The sequence below is a fragment of the Carassius gibelio genome, chromosome B23, assembly GCF_023724105.1.
Source record: "Carassius gibelio isolate Cgi1373 ecotype wild population from Czech Republic chromosome B23, carGib1.2-hapl.c, whole genome shotgun sequence".
Taxonomy (NCBI): Eukaryota; Metazoa; Chordata; class Actinopteri; order Cypriniformes; family Cyprinidae; genus Carassius; species Carassius gibelio.
This window is the reverse complement of record NC_068418.1, coordinates 24,551,449-24,565,220: the sequence shown is the minus strand read 5'-3', so window position 1 is coordinate 24,565,220 and position 13,772 is coordinate 24,551,449. Positions and strand designations below refer to the sequence as shown.

General features: G+C 36.8%; 1 protein-coding gene across 8 annotated transcripts in view; it reads right to left on the bottom strand.

Moving 5' to 3' along the window:
- The window catches only part of scube3 (signal peptide, CUB domain, EGF-like 3), a 99,653-nt gene that overhangs the window by 30,699 nt on the left and 55,182 nt on the right, over positions 1–13,772 (bottom strand). For 5 of the 8 annotated variants that reach the window (XM_052594672.1, XM_052594671.1, XM_052594664.1 and 2 more), the window contains exons 5-7: positions 8,020–8,166; positions 6,456–6,572; positions 1,035–1,085 (exon numbers count right to left, since the gene is read on the bottom strand). In XM_052594672.1, the coding sequence (XP_052450632.1) occupies positions 1,035–1,085; positions 6,456–6,572; positions 8,020–8,166 (315 nt within the window). The remainder of the gene's footprint in view (positions 1–1,034; positions 1,086–6,455; positions 6,573–8,019; positions 8,167–13,772) is intronic. The other 3 variants (XM_052594667.1, XM_052594669.1, XM_052594668.1) reach the window with 1 other exon arrangement.

Below are 13,772 nucleotides of genomic sequence, written 5' to 3'. Positions count from 1 at the left end.
TCTTAATTGGGGTAAATTGCATTGTAGCAATCTCTTGACTTGTCAGGATAAATAAATTGGGCAAGAATTGGTGCAACTGGTGAAACTGATGTAATAAAGTTTCTAGCAAGACCACAATCACAACTAAAAGCTGTAGCTAATAGAAAGCAAGCTAAGGAAACTGACTTATTTTCCAAATTTCTAAACCATTTTAATGGAGGTCAATTGCATTTTGTTTATCTCCTTACTTTTTATTTGTTTTAATTTGCCAAGAATTGTTGCAAATGTTGAAATTGGTGCAATAAAAGTTAGTAAGACATCCTGGATAACTATGCCCATTTTAATGGGAGAAAATGGCATTGTGGTGATCTCCAAGAATTAATGCAATAAAGTTTAGTAAGGGTTCCAGAATAACCACATCCACTATGAAAAGACGCAGCTAATAGGAATTAAACAGGAGAAGTATTATTATTTACCATTGGGTAAACCGCTTTAATGGGGGTAAATTGACATTGTGACGGCCTCCTGACTTGCAAGAATGAAGAAGTTGGTCAATAATTGGTGAAAATGTTGAAATTGGTGTAATAACGGTTAGCAACAGTTTCAGCATAACCACACACACCATTGAAAGAAGAACCAATATAAAGCAAGCTTGAGAAACTGACTTATTCACCTTTGGATAACCATATTAATTGGGGTAATTTGCTTTGTGATGATCTCCTGACTTGCCAGATATGAGAAGTTAGCTAATAATTGGTGCAAATGTTGAAATTGCTGTGATAAAGGTTAGTAGGCATTCTAGCATAACCACGCCTATTATTAAGGGAAGTAGCCAAAAAGAAAAAAAAGCTAAAGAAACTGACATATTTACCAAAGGGTAAACTATTGGGAGGTAAATTGCATTATGCTGATCCCCTGGCTTGTCAGAATGGAGAAATTAGCCAAGAATTGGTGCAACTGGTGCGATAAAGGTTAGTAAGAGTTCCAGCATAACCACGCCCACTATTGAAAGAAGTAGCCAATAGGAATCAAGCTAAAGAAATGGTCATATTTACCATTGGGTAACAGCTCTGGCTGCAGTGGCTGATGAGGGGTACTTCTTTCCTCTGCATACACACACACACACACACACAAAACACTGCTTAGTCTTCCAAGATTGACTTTATAAACTTTATAAAACACCCTGGCCAGTCAAACTAGTTTTTAGTTGCCCTAGTACTCAAAATGACCCTTTTATAAGGCTACCGGAGCAACTGAGTTCATAAAGAGTTGTGTACTGATTGCAGTTGGTTTAAGCTGGTTTAGAGCCCCTTTAACCATCAAACTAGTTGAGTCTGAGCAGTACAATATGATGTTTAACATGGTGTTAAATCAGTTTCGTTGACTTTCGTACAGAGAGCAACAAGGCAGAGTGTTAGTCTTCTCATGCATCGACAAGACAACACTCTCAACACAGAGCAGATAGATGCAGACCAGTTAGTGTAAGAGAGTTTGACTACAGCCTTCAGGGTAAACATTCGAAATGAGCAGGAAGGCGTGAATTGGTGTCATACAGAGATAAACTCTGGCAATGATTCCCACTGCTGTTCATCTAAGACATTCAATCACTTACCTGTGCTGTGACTTCTCAGTTTAACTGAAAACTACCAAATATCAAAGCCCATTGAACTGAACTGCTTATGAAACAAATGGTCTTAACAATATGATGCTTTGGAATTGTGTGTACCAGCCAGTTGGGAGCATCTGTTTCAGATTAGCATCTCTCTCAGGCTAAGAATCTCCACAACCCTTTTGTTTGCTAAGTGTCTTACTTCTGCGGAAATGTTCGTGCAAATCCGTTGGCTTATGCGGAGGGCTTGGGTATGTCGTTTGATTGTAGGATCGCATGAAGATGCCTGGACCCATGTGGAAAAACACTTAGCGGTTAGGTGTTAGCTGTTAGCGTTTTCACATTCTTTTTGGGTATATTAAGATTGAATTCCACTGGAAAGTGAGCATCACTTACTACTTGCTATGAAGAGAAAGGTTCAAGTCATAACTACTATAGATGTCTGTTGCCACAAAACTGTTTTCAACATTGCAAAAAAATCTGAAATGTTTCTTAAGCAGCAAATCAGCATATTCAAATGATTTCTGGACGATCATGTGACACTGAAGACTGGAGCCATGATGCTGAAAATTCAGCGTTGATCACAGGAATAAATTACATTTTAAAATATATTCAAATATTAAAAAGTTCTTTGAAATTGTAATAACTTTTCACAATATTTCTGTTTAACTGTATCTTATTTTAACAAATAAATACATCTTTGCTGAGCACAAAAGATTTCCCTAAAAATACATTTAAAAATCTTTCCAGATGATTCAAAATCTTTGATTGCAGTTCAAATTCAAATGATTTCAAAAAAGTAAAAAAAAAAAAAACAACAACAGATGTGATCATGTCTACAAAGAGCACCACTATCAATTAAGGACCATTAAAAAGTAGTTGTGCTTTCTGACTGTATAAATTGTGTGTAAATAACATTAAAACCTCAAATATATCATTATATTATCATATTTACCAGCACCCAATTTCATCACCACTTCAGAGCACGAATGAATGAAACTGCCATTGAGATGAATGGGGATGCTAACGCATTGCTCTCTTCAGGTATTTTTTGTCATTACTTGTGGATGTGTGATAGTGTGTGTTTTATTGCCATCCCTTCCACTCATTGTGCGGTTTCAAACCAAACCTGTTTGGCAAAGCGAGATGTCAGTGACAGATTGAGAAGGATGAAAGCCATATAAAGTGCAAAAGTAATCAGAGCGACCGAAATCCATCACCACTGGAGAAAAGCAGTCGATAAGGATGAAGAGAGAGGGGAAGAGAATAGATGAAGTAGCTCAAGGAACACAAAAGCCACCCAGTGAGATCAGAGTGATTGATTTACTCCATTGCGAGATTAAAGTCCGAGAGCTATACCGCAGAGCCGCGAATCAAAGGATGTTCACTTAAAAAATGAGCAGAGATCACTTAGAAGCTATTCTGAGCTAAATTGTTCATAAGGATCCTATTGTATTAATGAGGTCTGACTAACGAAAATACAGGCGATCTGATTCATTGATGTAAACGCTAAGCTATTTCTGCCGTCGGGGCGAATCCAACCAGAGATGCTGAAGCGTTGGTCAGACTCCAGTCATTGACCAAATCACTGCAATGGCATCTTAAAATGTCTTTAACACATGCTACGTCTGGTTCTCTGAACTGTTTCATTCTTAATATGCTGTAAACAAAGCGAGGGGGAAAACCAGTGAGATGGCAAGACTTTAAAAGAATTCAAACTGAAAGCTTGTGCTGAATGTTTCTTCAACTTACACAGTTTTCTGACAACAACTACGAAGAATTCAAATTCATAAGTCATTTTGTTGCTATAATACATTAAAATGAAAATTATAATAGATCTAAAAATACATTTTAAAAAATCTAATAAATTCATAATATTTATATTATTTACACATATTTACAATATAAAAACATTTTGATGTTTAATAAAATTATTGTAATAATTATTAATTATATATATATTTGATTATTATTTAATAATTAGTAGCAGTTGTAGTATTTTTTATATTTTATTTAAAAAAAGTAAGCTAATGAGAAATTATATAAAAAACAGTATTAATTGTATATATTTGTATATTATAATAATAATTATTATTATTAGGCCATAAATGTTATTTTCAATATCTTCTTTGTTTTTTGTTTTTGTTTTTTGTTTCTAATCAGTTGTATTAATTAATAATAATAATAATAATAATACTAATATAAATAATATAATTTAAACTAAAATAAAATTACAATAATGTTTAAAATATATGAATATTTTATTTTATTAACTTGATATTATTAAATTAAATAGCATGAAACTGCTGAAAAGTAACAGTAAAGACATTTGTAATTTTTATAAAGATTTCTATTACTATTACACTAAAGACAAGATGAAAATTGCTGAAAAGCTCAAAATATTTTAAACTATACGTTTTTTTTTTTTTTCATTTTTCACAATATTGCTGTTTTTACTGTATTTTTTTTTATCAAATAAATGCAACTTTTTAAAAAACCATATATTTTACTATTGCATTTAAAAAGTAGCAAGAAATAATAAAGGCATGCAATAAAAAGTTTCCAAGAAAGTTTAAATGTGACTTTCATACAGTAAGTCTGTTTTCTAAAACTCGACCTCCGGGAAACAGAAGTGCCTGTCGTTGAAGAGACATCCATCCAGCCTCTCTCCTCACCTTCCCTTATCATGCGAACTGTTTCCATCTCCTCAGGGGATTGTGGGTAGGCCACATCAATTACTCTGTGCCTCCAATCCATCGCTCAACAGGGGCTCATTAATAAGTTCAGCTTGTTTTATTGTGGCTTTCTGGCCTATTAGAGCTCGTGAGAGAGCGACCTGGCGACCGCAGCCCAGCCTTGGGCGAGCGGCTCGATCTGGATTCCTGTGGGGGGAAATGTGCGACCCTGACAGATTCACCGCGGCCCTCTGGCTTCTGCGGCCTGCGCTTTACTCAGCAGAGCGCTTGGTTTGGTCTTCAGGGGCCGACAGACAAGCCAGACGTCTCATTTGCGGTGCCGCTGGCAGGTTTCGGGGGAACAGAGGGGTAATAATAGGGCGTCTGAGTGAGACCTTGACATAAGAGCGGGATCCAGAGTAAAAGAGGCGTGCAAGAAATGCATCAGAAGCCAAACTAACCGCCGTTCGCTCAGGAAACAAGGTCCCTGACGTTGAAGCTGCATGCTGAAATGCTGATTTTAAAGCTCTGTCTTCCAGAGCGTGTGCATGTTTGTTTCTGTTTGGACGTGAAGCCGGTTGCTAGCTTCAGGATTCATAATGCCATCCTGAAGTCTGTGGGTCTGCTTGTTTTATGACTTTTCCAACTATTTCAGCAGACGCTCCCAAAATCCATTTTCAGCTTCCAAAAACAGATAAAAAGTGTCTTTCTTATGAGCATCAGTTTCTGTCACTCACTCACAGTAATACTGGCATTTGAGGTCAGCGTGACTAAACGACAAAGTATTAAATATTATTAGATTTATTTTTGCATGAACAAAAATACGAAAATGATGGGTGAACCACACACCAAATGTCCAGATCATAGTACAAAAAGATAGAGAAACAAAATATCAATACATTTAAAAAAAATGTATACATTTAAATAGAAATGCTAATAGATCTAATAATGTTTTTTAAAATCTTATGCATTTATAAACAATACATTTAGATACATCTATCTATCCCACTCTCTAAATAAAACATACATAATGAATCTTCATATAATCGCTCTAGATATTTCAGATATTTAGGTATTTTCTTCAAACTTAGCATCACGTGTAATTCAGACCTGGTGTAAACAGATGCAAGACTGCTGTGGATCGCTACAGATTCATAAACCAGTGATCGATAATACAGAGGTCTGCTGTGATTGGCTGCAGAAATACAAAGCAAAGCTGCGATTGGGTAAAGAGGTGCTCAGAACATCTGTTATTGACACACACACACACACACACACACACACTTATTCAGGCCGTAAAGCTGCTGTGTGTCATTTTTTTGGATCTTAAAACACTAAAATATTCAACTATAAAGAAACCATCTGTATTTATTTGGTGATGCTAACGGCTCATATATCACACACTGCAGCTTTAAACAACGTTATGACCAATCAGTGCTTTTTAATAACGTTAAAAGTTGACGGGAAATGTGTTCAGTGAGTCAAGCGAGCAAGGTTAAGCAAAAAAAAAAAAAAGACAACTAGAACAGGAAAGCACATAACTCTTCACATTCAGTGATCTTGATTTCCTAAGTTTGATATATGCTCAAATACATCAAGTTTATATCTCATGCGTAAGTGTATTTTTGCGCTCAACTTTCAGTTTATAGCTCCCACAACGCCTGTAAATCCTCATCCGTGACTACACTAATGGAAACACTAACATATGCATGTAAATGACGCGTAACTAAAGGACTATGTGCTCACTGTAAAACACCAGAGATGCACAGAACGGTCATTTCTCACTGTACGTTCTGAACGCCGCGTGAAGCTCGGAGATTTGGTTCCACCGCATAAAATCAAGCCAAACTCTGGACTTCACAGAACATTAAGTTCAGAGTTTCCATCAGAAGTCTCTTAAAGCCATTGCTTTGCTTTAACAATGTCTGGAGTTCACTAGGAAGTCAATGTGAAATCAAAATCAACCCTATTCACTAAACGAACCCCTAAGCACATTATTGGTTTCAGCAAAACATCATAATCTCTGAAACTATTTTCTGTTTGACTGACTATTTTTTGTCTTCTAGTGACAACTCTTGCCGGTCTAATCCGTGTCCTCTGGATAAAGCTGGTGAAGACTGTCAGAGGTGTTGAGTGTAGTTGCAGCAGCTGGCCAGGTGGAGTGCTGTGGTGGTGTAGAAGGTGGAACTCACCTACACAGGTCTTCCCATCAGTGTGAAGCGCAAACTTCATGTGACACGAACACCTCGGCCCGTGGTCCATCTCCTCACAGATGTGCTGACAGCCGCCGTTACCATAGTTACACGTCACTAAATCAGAACAACAGCAGGATTAGAGATCACTAACCGTTTCCATCCATCATTCTGTCCATCCATATATATTCGTGCATCCTTCTGTCCATCCATCCATCCAACTATCATTCCATTTATTAATCCATTTTTTTTGTCCATCCATCCATCATCCATTCACGTTCTTCCTATCCATCTATCATTTTGTCAATCCATCCATTCATTGATAGTTCTTTCCATCTATCCATCCCTCTATTCATCCATCCAACCATCATCCATCCAACCATTGTTCTGTCCATCCATTGATTCATCATCCATCTATTCAGTCATGCATCGTTCTGCCCATCCATCTATGCATCTATCCATCTATCTATTCATACATCATTCTGTCTAGCCATTCATTCATTCATTCATTATTCTGCCCATCCAGCCATCGTTCCGTCAATTCATCCATCCATCCATTCATGCGTTGTTCTGTCCATCCATCCATTCATACATCACTCTGTGCATCTATCCATTTATCCATGCATCTATCCATCCATCGATCCATCCATCCATTCATGCATCCTTCTGTCCATTTATCCATCTATCTATGCATCCATCCATCCAACCATCATCCATCCATCCATCCATCCAACCATTGTTCTGTCCATCCATTGATTCATCATCCATCTATTCACTCATGCATCATTCTGCCCATCCATCTATGCATCTATCCATCTATCTATTCATCCATCGTTCTTTCTAGGCATTCATTCATTATTCTGCCCATCCTTCCATCGTTCTGTCCATCCATCCATCCATTCATCCATCCATTCATGCGTTGTTCTGTCCATCCATCCATTCATCCATCAGTCTGTCCACCTGCCTATCTATCCATTCATGTATCGTTCTGTCCATCCATCCATTCATACATCATTCTGTGCATCTATCCATTTATCCATGCATCCATCCGTCCATCGATCCTCAATTCATGTGTCCTTCTGTCCATCCATCCATTCATGCATCATTCTGTCCATTTATCCATCAATCCATTGTCCATCCATTGATTCATCCATCCATCCATCCATTGATACATCATTCTGCCCCACCATCCATCTATCTATGCATCCATCCATCCATCTATCATCCATTGATGGATTATTCTTCCCATCCATGTATGCATCTATCTATCTATCTATCTATCTATCTATCTATCTATCTATCTATCTATCTATCTATCTATCTATCTATCTATCTATCTATCATTCTGTGCATCCATACATTCATCCACACATCTATCCATCTATCAATCCATCCATTCACTCTTCCATCGATTGATTCTCAATTCATCATTCTGTCCATCTATCTATCTATCCATCCATCCATGTCCTGTCCATTCATCCCATAAAAAAAGGTAGATTAGTTTTCAAATGCCTCTAATATTCCCATGGGGAGTGTGTAACTGATGAACTGTGATTTGACTCACATTTACAGTCTCGGTTGTTCTTGGTGAGCTGAAATCCAGGTCTGCACTCACAGGCGATGCCTCCTTTGGGCGTCTCTCTGCAGATGTGGGCACAGCCATGATTTTTATCCATGCAGGTGGGCACGTCCTTAGTTCCATTAAAACGCACTGCAGAATAAAGAAAGAGCAAAATATGCACCCTTACTGAATAAAAGTATGAATTCCTTTCCTAAAAACTATTACTGGGCTCAATCTGTTGAACAGTGGAGCATAGAGTATGCATATAAAAAATGAAACACATTGGCTCAAAATTCTCACTCTCAAAAACTTGGGACATTTTAAACTTTTATCACTTCTGGTTAGGAAACATTTAAGCTACTCTTAGGAACAGCAGCTTTGGGATTTCCTTCAGTTTACCCACAAATCTGAGCCTAAGCACACACAGTGCACAGACATTCCTGTGAACATACAGAATACTAAAATATACACACTAGTTTGGTTTGCAGCATATACAAGACTCAGTGTAAGAGCGTTCGTACGACTAGTTCTGCTCGGTGAGAAAAGTAGCAGTCGTTCAGAACCAGAACCAGCCCAAACCCGGGTGAGTGTTGCTTTTCTTTGCCTGACCCCAGATCAGATTCATGTTCAGCAGTGTTTGAAGAGTAAGAGGAGAATGAAAGCACCCCACTGACTTCAGACCCCAGGACGCATCTGTGTCAATAGACCCACGGCACCCTGGGAAAGAGCCGCAGGGAGCTGAAGGGAGCATCTGTATCCAAGGTTATATGAGAGAACCGCTTATATCACTATCTATCTGACAGGGGTCATGTACTGTATATACGCAGCCAAACTTCGAGAAACAAACATAAAATGATTTGTTCATGAAAGCAATGAAAAATTAAATAAAAAAATGCAAGTAACATTCCAAATGTCACTTTGCTACTGCTTGTTGCACATTACTATTTTGTAACGTATGTGAAACAAAATGCATTATGTCATAATATTTAAAAAGTTAAAATGAGATATTGTTGTCAAATGACCTCATCATCATGAGCATCTATAATGATGTTATTGGCATCCAATTTGGTGTTATTGTGAAGTAAAACTAAACCTATAAAAAGTCATTTTCATAAATTGCAATAAAGCTTAAATTAAATTAAATTAAATTAAATTAAATTAAATTAAATTAAATTAAATTAAATTAAATTAAATTAAGCTCAAATATTAACGCACAAGATAAATTAAATATTTTTATATATATATATATATATATATATATATATATATATGTGTGTGTGTGTGTGTGTGTGTGTGTGCAAATTAAATAAATTATTTATATAAAAATATAAACAAATCAAATTAAATTAAAAGCTCAAAAATTAAATCTTAAATTAAATTATATTAAATTAAAGCTCAAATTAATGCTCAAAAATAAAAAGCTCAAATGAATGCACAAACTAAATTCAATTATAATTGAACGAAAAAATTATATATATATATATTTTTTTTTTCATTCAATTATAATTGAATTTAGTTTGTGAATATGTAATTTTTATACATTTTTATTATTTTTTTCGTCACATGGAAATGAAATTTCAAATTAATGGCATTGCATTGTGGGATACAACACTGCACATTTGACCAATGTATTCCATGCATACAGAAAATGCCATATCTGCATACTACACAAAGAGTCAAAACAGTAAAGCAACATGCTATTCCCAACAATAGCCAATCAGTGTATTTTAAATGTGCATATCTGCAAAATGTTTGTTCAGTCAGCTTTTAAGAGTAACTTTTTCAAACAGCCCATCTCTTCACATGTTAGGTCAGTCAAAATACTTCTAATAAAATGTAGCAGTTTAGGCCTCAAATAACAACACTGAGAGCAGAAATACAAACTTATACGCACACACACACAGCCCTCGAGGGCAGTATTTTAGAAGAGGCTTTACAGGAAACCTTTCCCCTCCACAGATGAAAACCGCTGACAAATGTGGACAGAGGGGCGACAGGACTGAGCGTTTTGGTTTCAATTAGTAATTCACAACCTTTCACATCTGCCCGCATCACTTTGATTAATTAGAACCTTTTGTTTTCCATTTCTACTGCCAGAAAACAACATCGGACCGTTTTTTATTTCTCGCACTCTTGGGAACCGATGTGTGTGAGGAACTTTCCAATTTCTCTAATTCACTCTCTGGGTCTAAATCTCTTGGCCACGGCCGTGAATGATGATGTTTCAGCAAGCGTTTGAACGCCATCGCCCTGCAGAGACGTCTTGACGCTGTGCATTAAGAATCAACGGCTCGGGCTCAGAATGAGGCATATTTGCACGATTCCCTGAAAAACAAACAGATGAGGAAACTTCTGTCACTGGTAAACCACTGACTCCATGAATCCAGATACTTAAGGTCTTTTCACATGACTCACGTTAATGTTGCGAAGCATTAACCCGTCAGAGCTTGAATCATTTCAGCTTTAACCGCTTGCTACTGACCTTTCAGAGCACAGTCAAATATGGGATCATTCCAGTGCCATGTGTTCTTTGTTTGTTTGCATGACAATGTCCAACTTTGCACAAACAGCAAGGCTGATGATACACGGGGCAACGTTTTGACCAATGTTTCTGTCAGTGGATAACAGGTGAGATGTATCCAGAAAGACATTTGGTACCCATTCTCAGTGGAAAACTGCCCAAGCCTTATTGCTCAAAAAAGTTGACCGGCAAAATTACTCAATAAGTTTCCCCATTAATCATCAACCTAAGGCTTTTCTTATTAATATTACTTAAGGTATGCAAAATTATTTAAAATGATTATGTACTATTTTTTATGCATGAATAGTCTAAATTATTGAAATTAACGTCTGGCATGACCAAATCATGCAAATTTTTCAGTAAGTTTGATATCAAAAAAAAACAAAAAAAAAAAACTAACATATATATATATATTTTTTTTAAATAAAGGATGTTCTATTTGACTAAAATGTCATATCATCAAAAAATCTTTTTTAAATGATAACAATTTTCATAAAAATATGAAGTAGAAGAACAGTTTTATTCTGCCATGGTATAAAAAAAATCTAATTAATTTAATTTGTTTCTCACAATTCTGATAAAAGGGTCAGAACTGTGATATATCAGAATATATAAATGCACAAATGTGAAGAAGAAAAAGAAAGAAAGAGAAAAGAAAAAAATGCAGAAGAAAAAGACACAATTACCTTTTTTTTACAAGACATAAACTCATCAAAATATCTTATTTATAGTGTATAAACTATTATTATTTTTATTTTCATGGAAAACAGGCTAGCAAATTTTTCAACATTGATAATAATAATAATAAAGATTAGGGTTTGGGGGTTTAAATTATATTTTGAAATACATTAAAAAAAAAACTGTACTTTTTTTAAATGCATTAATATTTCACAATTCTACTACATTTTTAATCAAATAATTGCAGCCTTGCTGAGCAGAAAAGGCTTTTTTTTTAATCATTAAAAAAACGACTTCTTCTGTGTATTTTTACAGTTTGAATCTCGTAAATCCACTTTTTTCATGACTGTATCTTCCACACTTTCCACAAGTACTGTAGTCATTTTAAAGGCCTTCATGGGAGCAATCAGAGTAAACTGAGAACGAAGCTTTGGGAAAAGCTGTATAAAAAGGAAAGCTCACTTGATGTAGACCTCAAAAACTGAGACGTAAATCATGTTGGAGTTCAAAAGCAGTGCTAGGAGAGCGAGTCGTATCACTTACTGAGCGTCTGAGAGCTCTCGACTTCATCAGGACTGCAGACCCATTCATCACGGCCGGGTCAGGTCCGGGCTAAGAAACAGACCCAAAAGAGCAGTAAACTGCTCAAGTGCTGATACAATGAGCCTTTTTTTCCAGGCCGAGGTGCAGCCCACCCTCTGAGGCCGGCCCGTAACTCCCTGCCGTTTTTATCATTACGAGCGTTATTCTAATCTCTCCTGAGACTCCCGGCTTAAGAAAAAATGGAGCTGAATGATCGGAAATAGGAAGAAATTCACACATGCGTTCGGAAAAACGATGGGAAAGCCATCTGAAGGGAATGAAAAAGTGGGCGATTAGGGTCTGCGCTATCACCCCCGGCCTGTTAAAACAAACACAAGCCTGTTAAACCCGTCTACACGGCGAAATACACCGAGACACTTCAGTGAGAGCCGGCCAGAGACGAAGGGAAGAGGAATTAGCGGTGGAGCACTAAAAACAGCATTTAATTCAATTTTCTCAGATCAAACGATCTTAATGCACTCGCTCCAATTAAAGAACATTAAAAACTCTCAAATGCTGTCATGATTGAATTACCGTAATTATAAGACTTAAAGTCTTGAAGAACAAAGATAATTAAATGACACATCAAACGTTAACGGTTGAAATGGAAGAACACTGAACTTAGGCCTGACATTGTTTTTCAGGATAGCACATTTACCATATTAAACCACAGTAGATGTGCAAAAATCATAAAGCAAAAACGCAGAAATCTCGTCTATTTTTGTGTCTTGCCAGATTCTGACATGCAACTTTTAAGCAAGCACCGAGTTCTCTTTCATTTATTCTACTTAAGGGGAAAAAATTAACATTTGCTGACCCTCCGCTCATCCAAGATATAGAGGAGTGTGTTTCTTCATCAGATTTCTATACATGTAGCGTTCCATCACTTGCTCACCAATGCATGTGAATGGGTGCCGTCAGAATGAGAGACAAAACAACTAATCACAATAATTCACACCGCTCCAATCAATTATCATCTTAATATACCATCTTAAGAAGTGAAAAGCTGTGTGTTTCTAAGAAACAAACCCATCATTAAGGCATTTTATCTTCAAACTGTTGCTTCCATCTATGAGTCCTCTATCCAAAATATTGCATTCTAATAATAGATAATCATCATTTTAACACATTTCTTACAAACACACAGCTTTTGGCTTCACAAGGCATGGACTGATGGACTGGAGTGGTGTGGATTACTTGTAGATGTAACTGTGATGTTTTTATCAGCTGTTTGAACTCTCGTTCTGACGGCACCCATTCACATCCACTGGTGAGCAAGTGCAAAACAGGAGTGACTGATGAAATTTGAAGGGAAATCTAGTGAACAGATACCATAATGTGTTAAATGGCTCTGACTGGTAGATATCATACATCATATTATCCAAAATACATAATTTTTCAACAAATAATGCGTGCCCTTTCTTTTCACTGATCTCAGAGCAGCTTGGTTTTTCCCTTTGGAAACTCTCTGCAATATTTTACCAGGCGCCTAAGGCATGTCTTTTTTTCATAAAAAGCAAAGGCAAAAAAACCCCACAGTAATATCAAAGTTATTTCTTCAGGAATCCGCTCTCAGATCGGCTTGCCAACAATAACAGTGAACTGACATGAAGGATGCTATCTGACGTCCTTGTATTTACAAGTAATCTTCATGTTTTTAGCACCTTTCTGGAAGAGTTGGCGCAGTGAAAAGCCGCACTGATTGGTCGTTGGCTGATGTGTAAACACTCTCCTCTCACGTCCCATGAACCATACAGTCTTCGTTTACTGACGTGCTCTTTCCCACAAGACAAGCAGTAAACCTGCGGAGTGTTCTGTGTGTGTTGTGTAACTCAGGGTTGTCTCCAATCAAACATAAAAGGCCATATCAAACGTACGCTCGACGGCACAGAAAATGTTTCATGTTCTGATTGACCTATTATGCAGCTAGAACACAAAGAAAAGAGCAAATAAATCTAAGATATCGCCGCTGCCG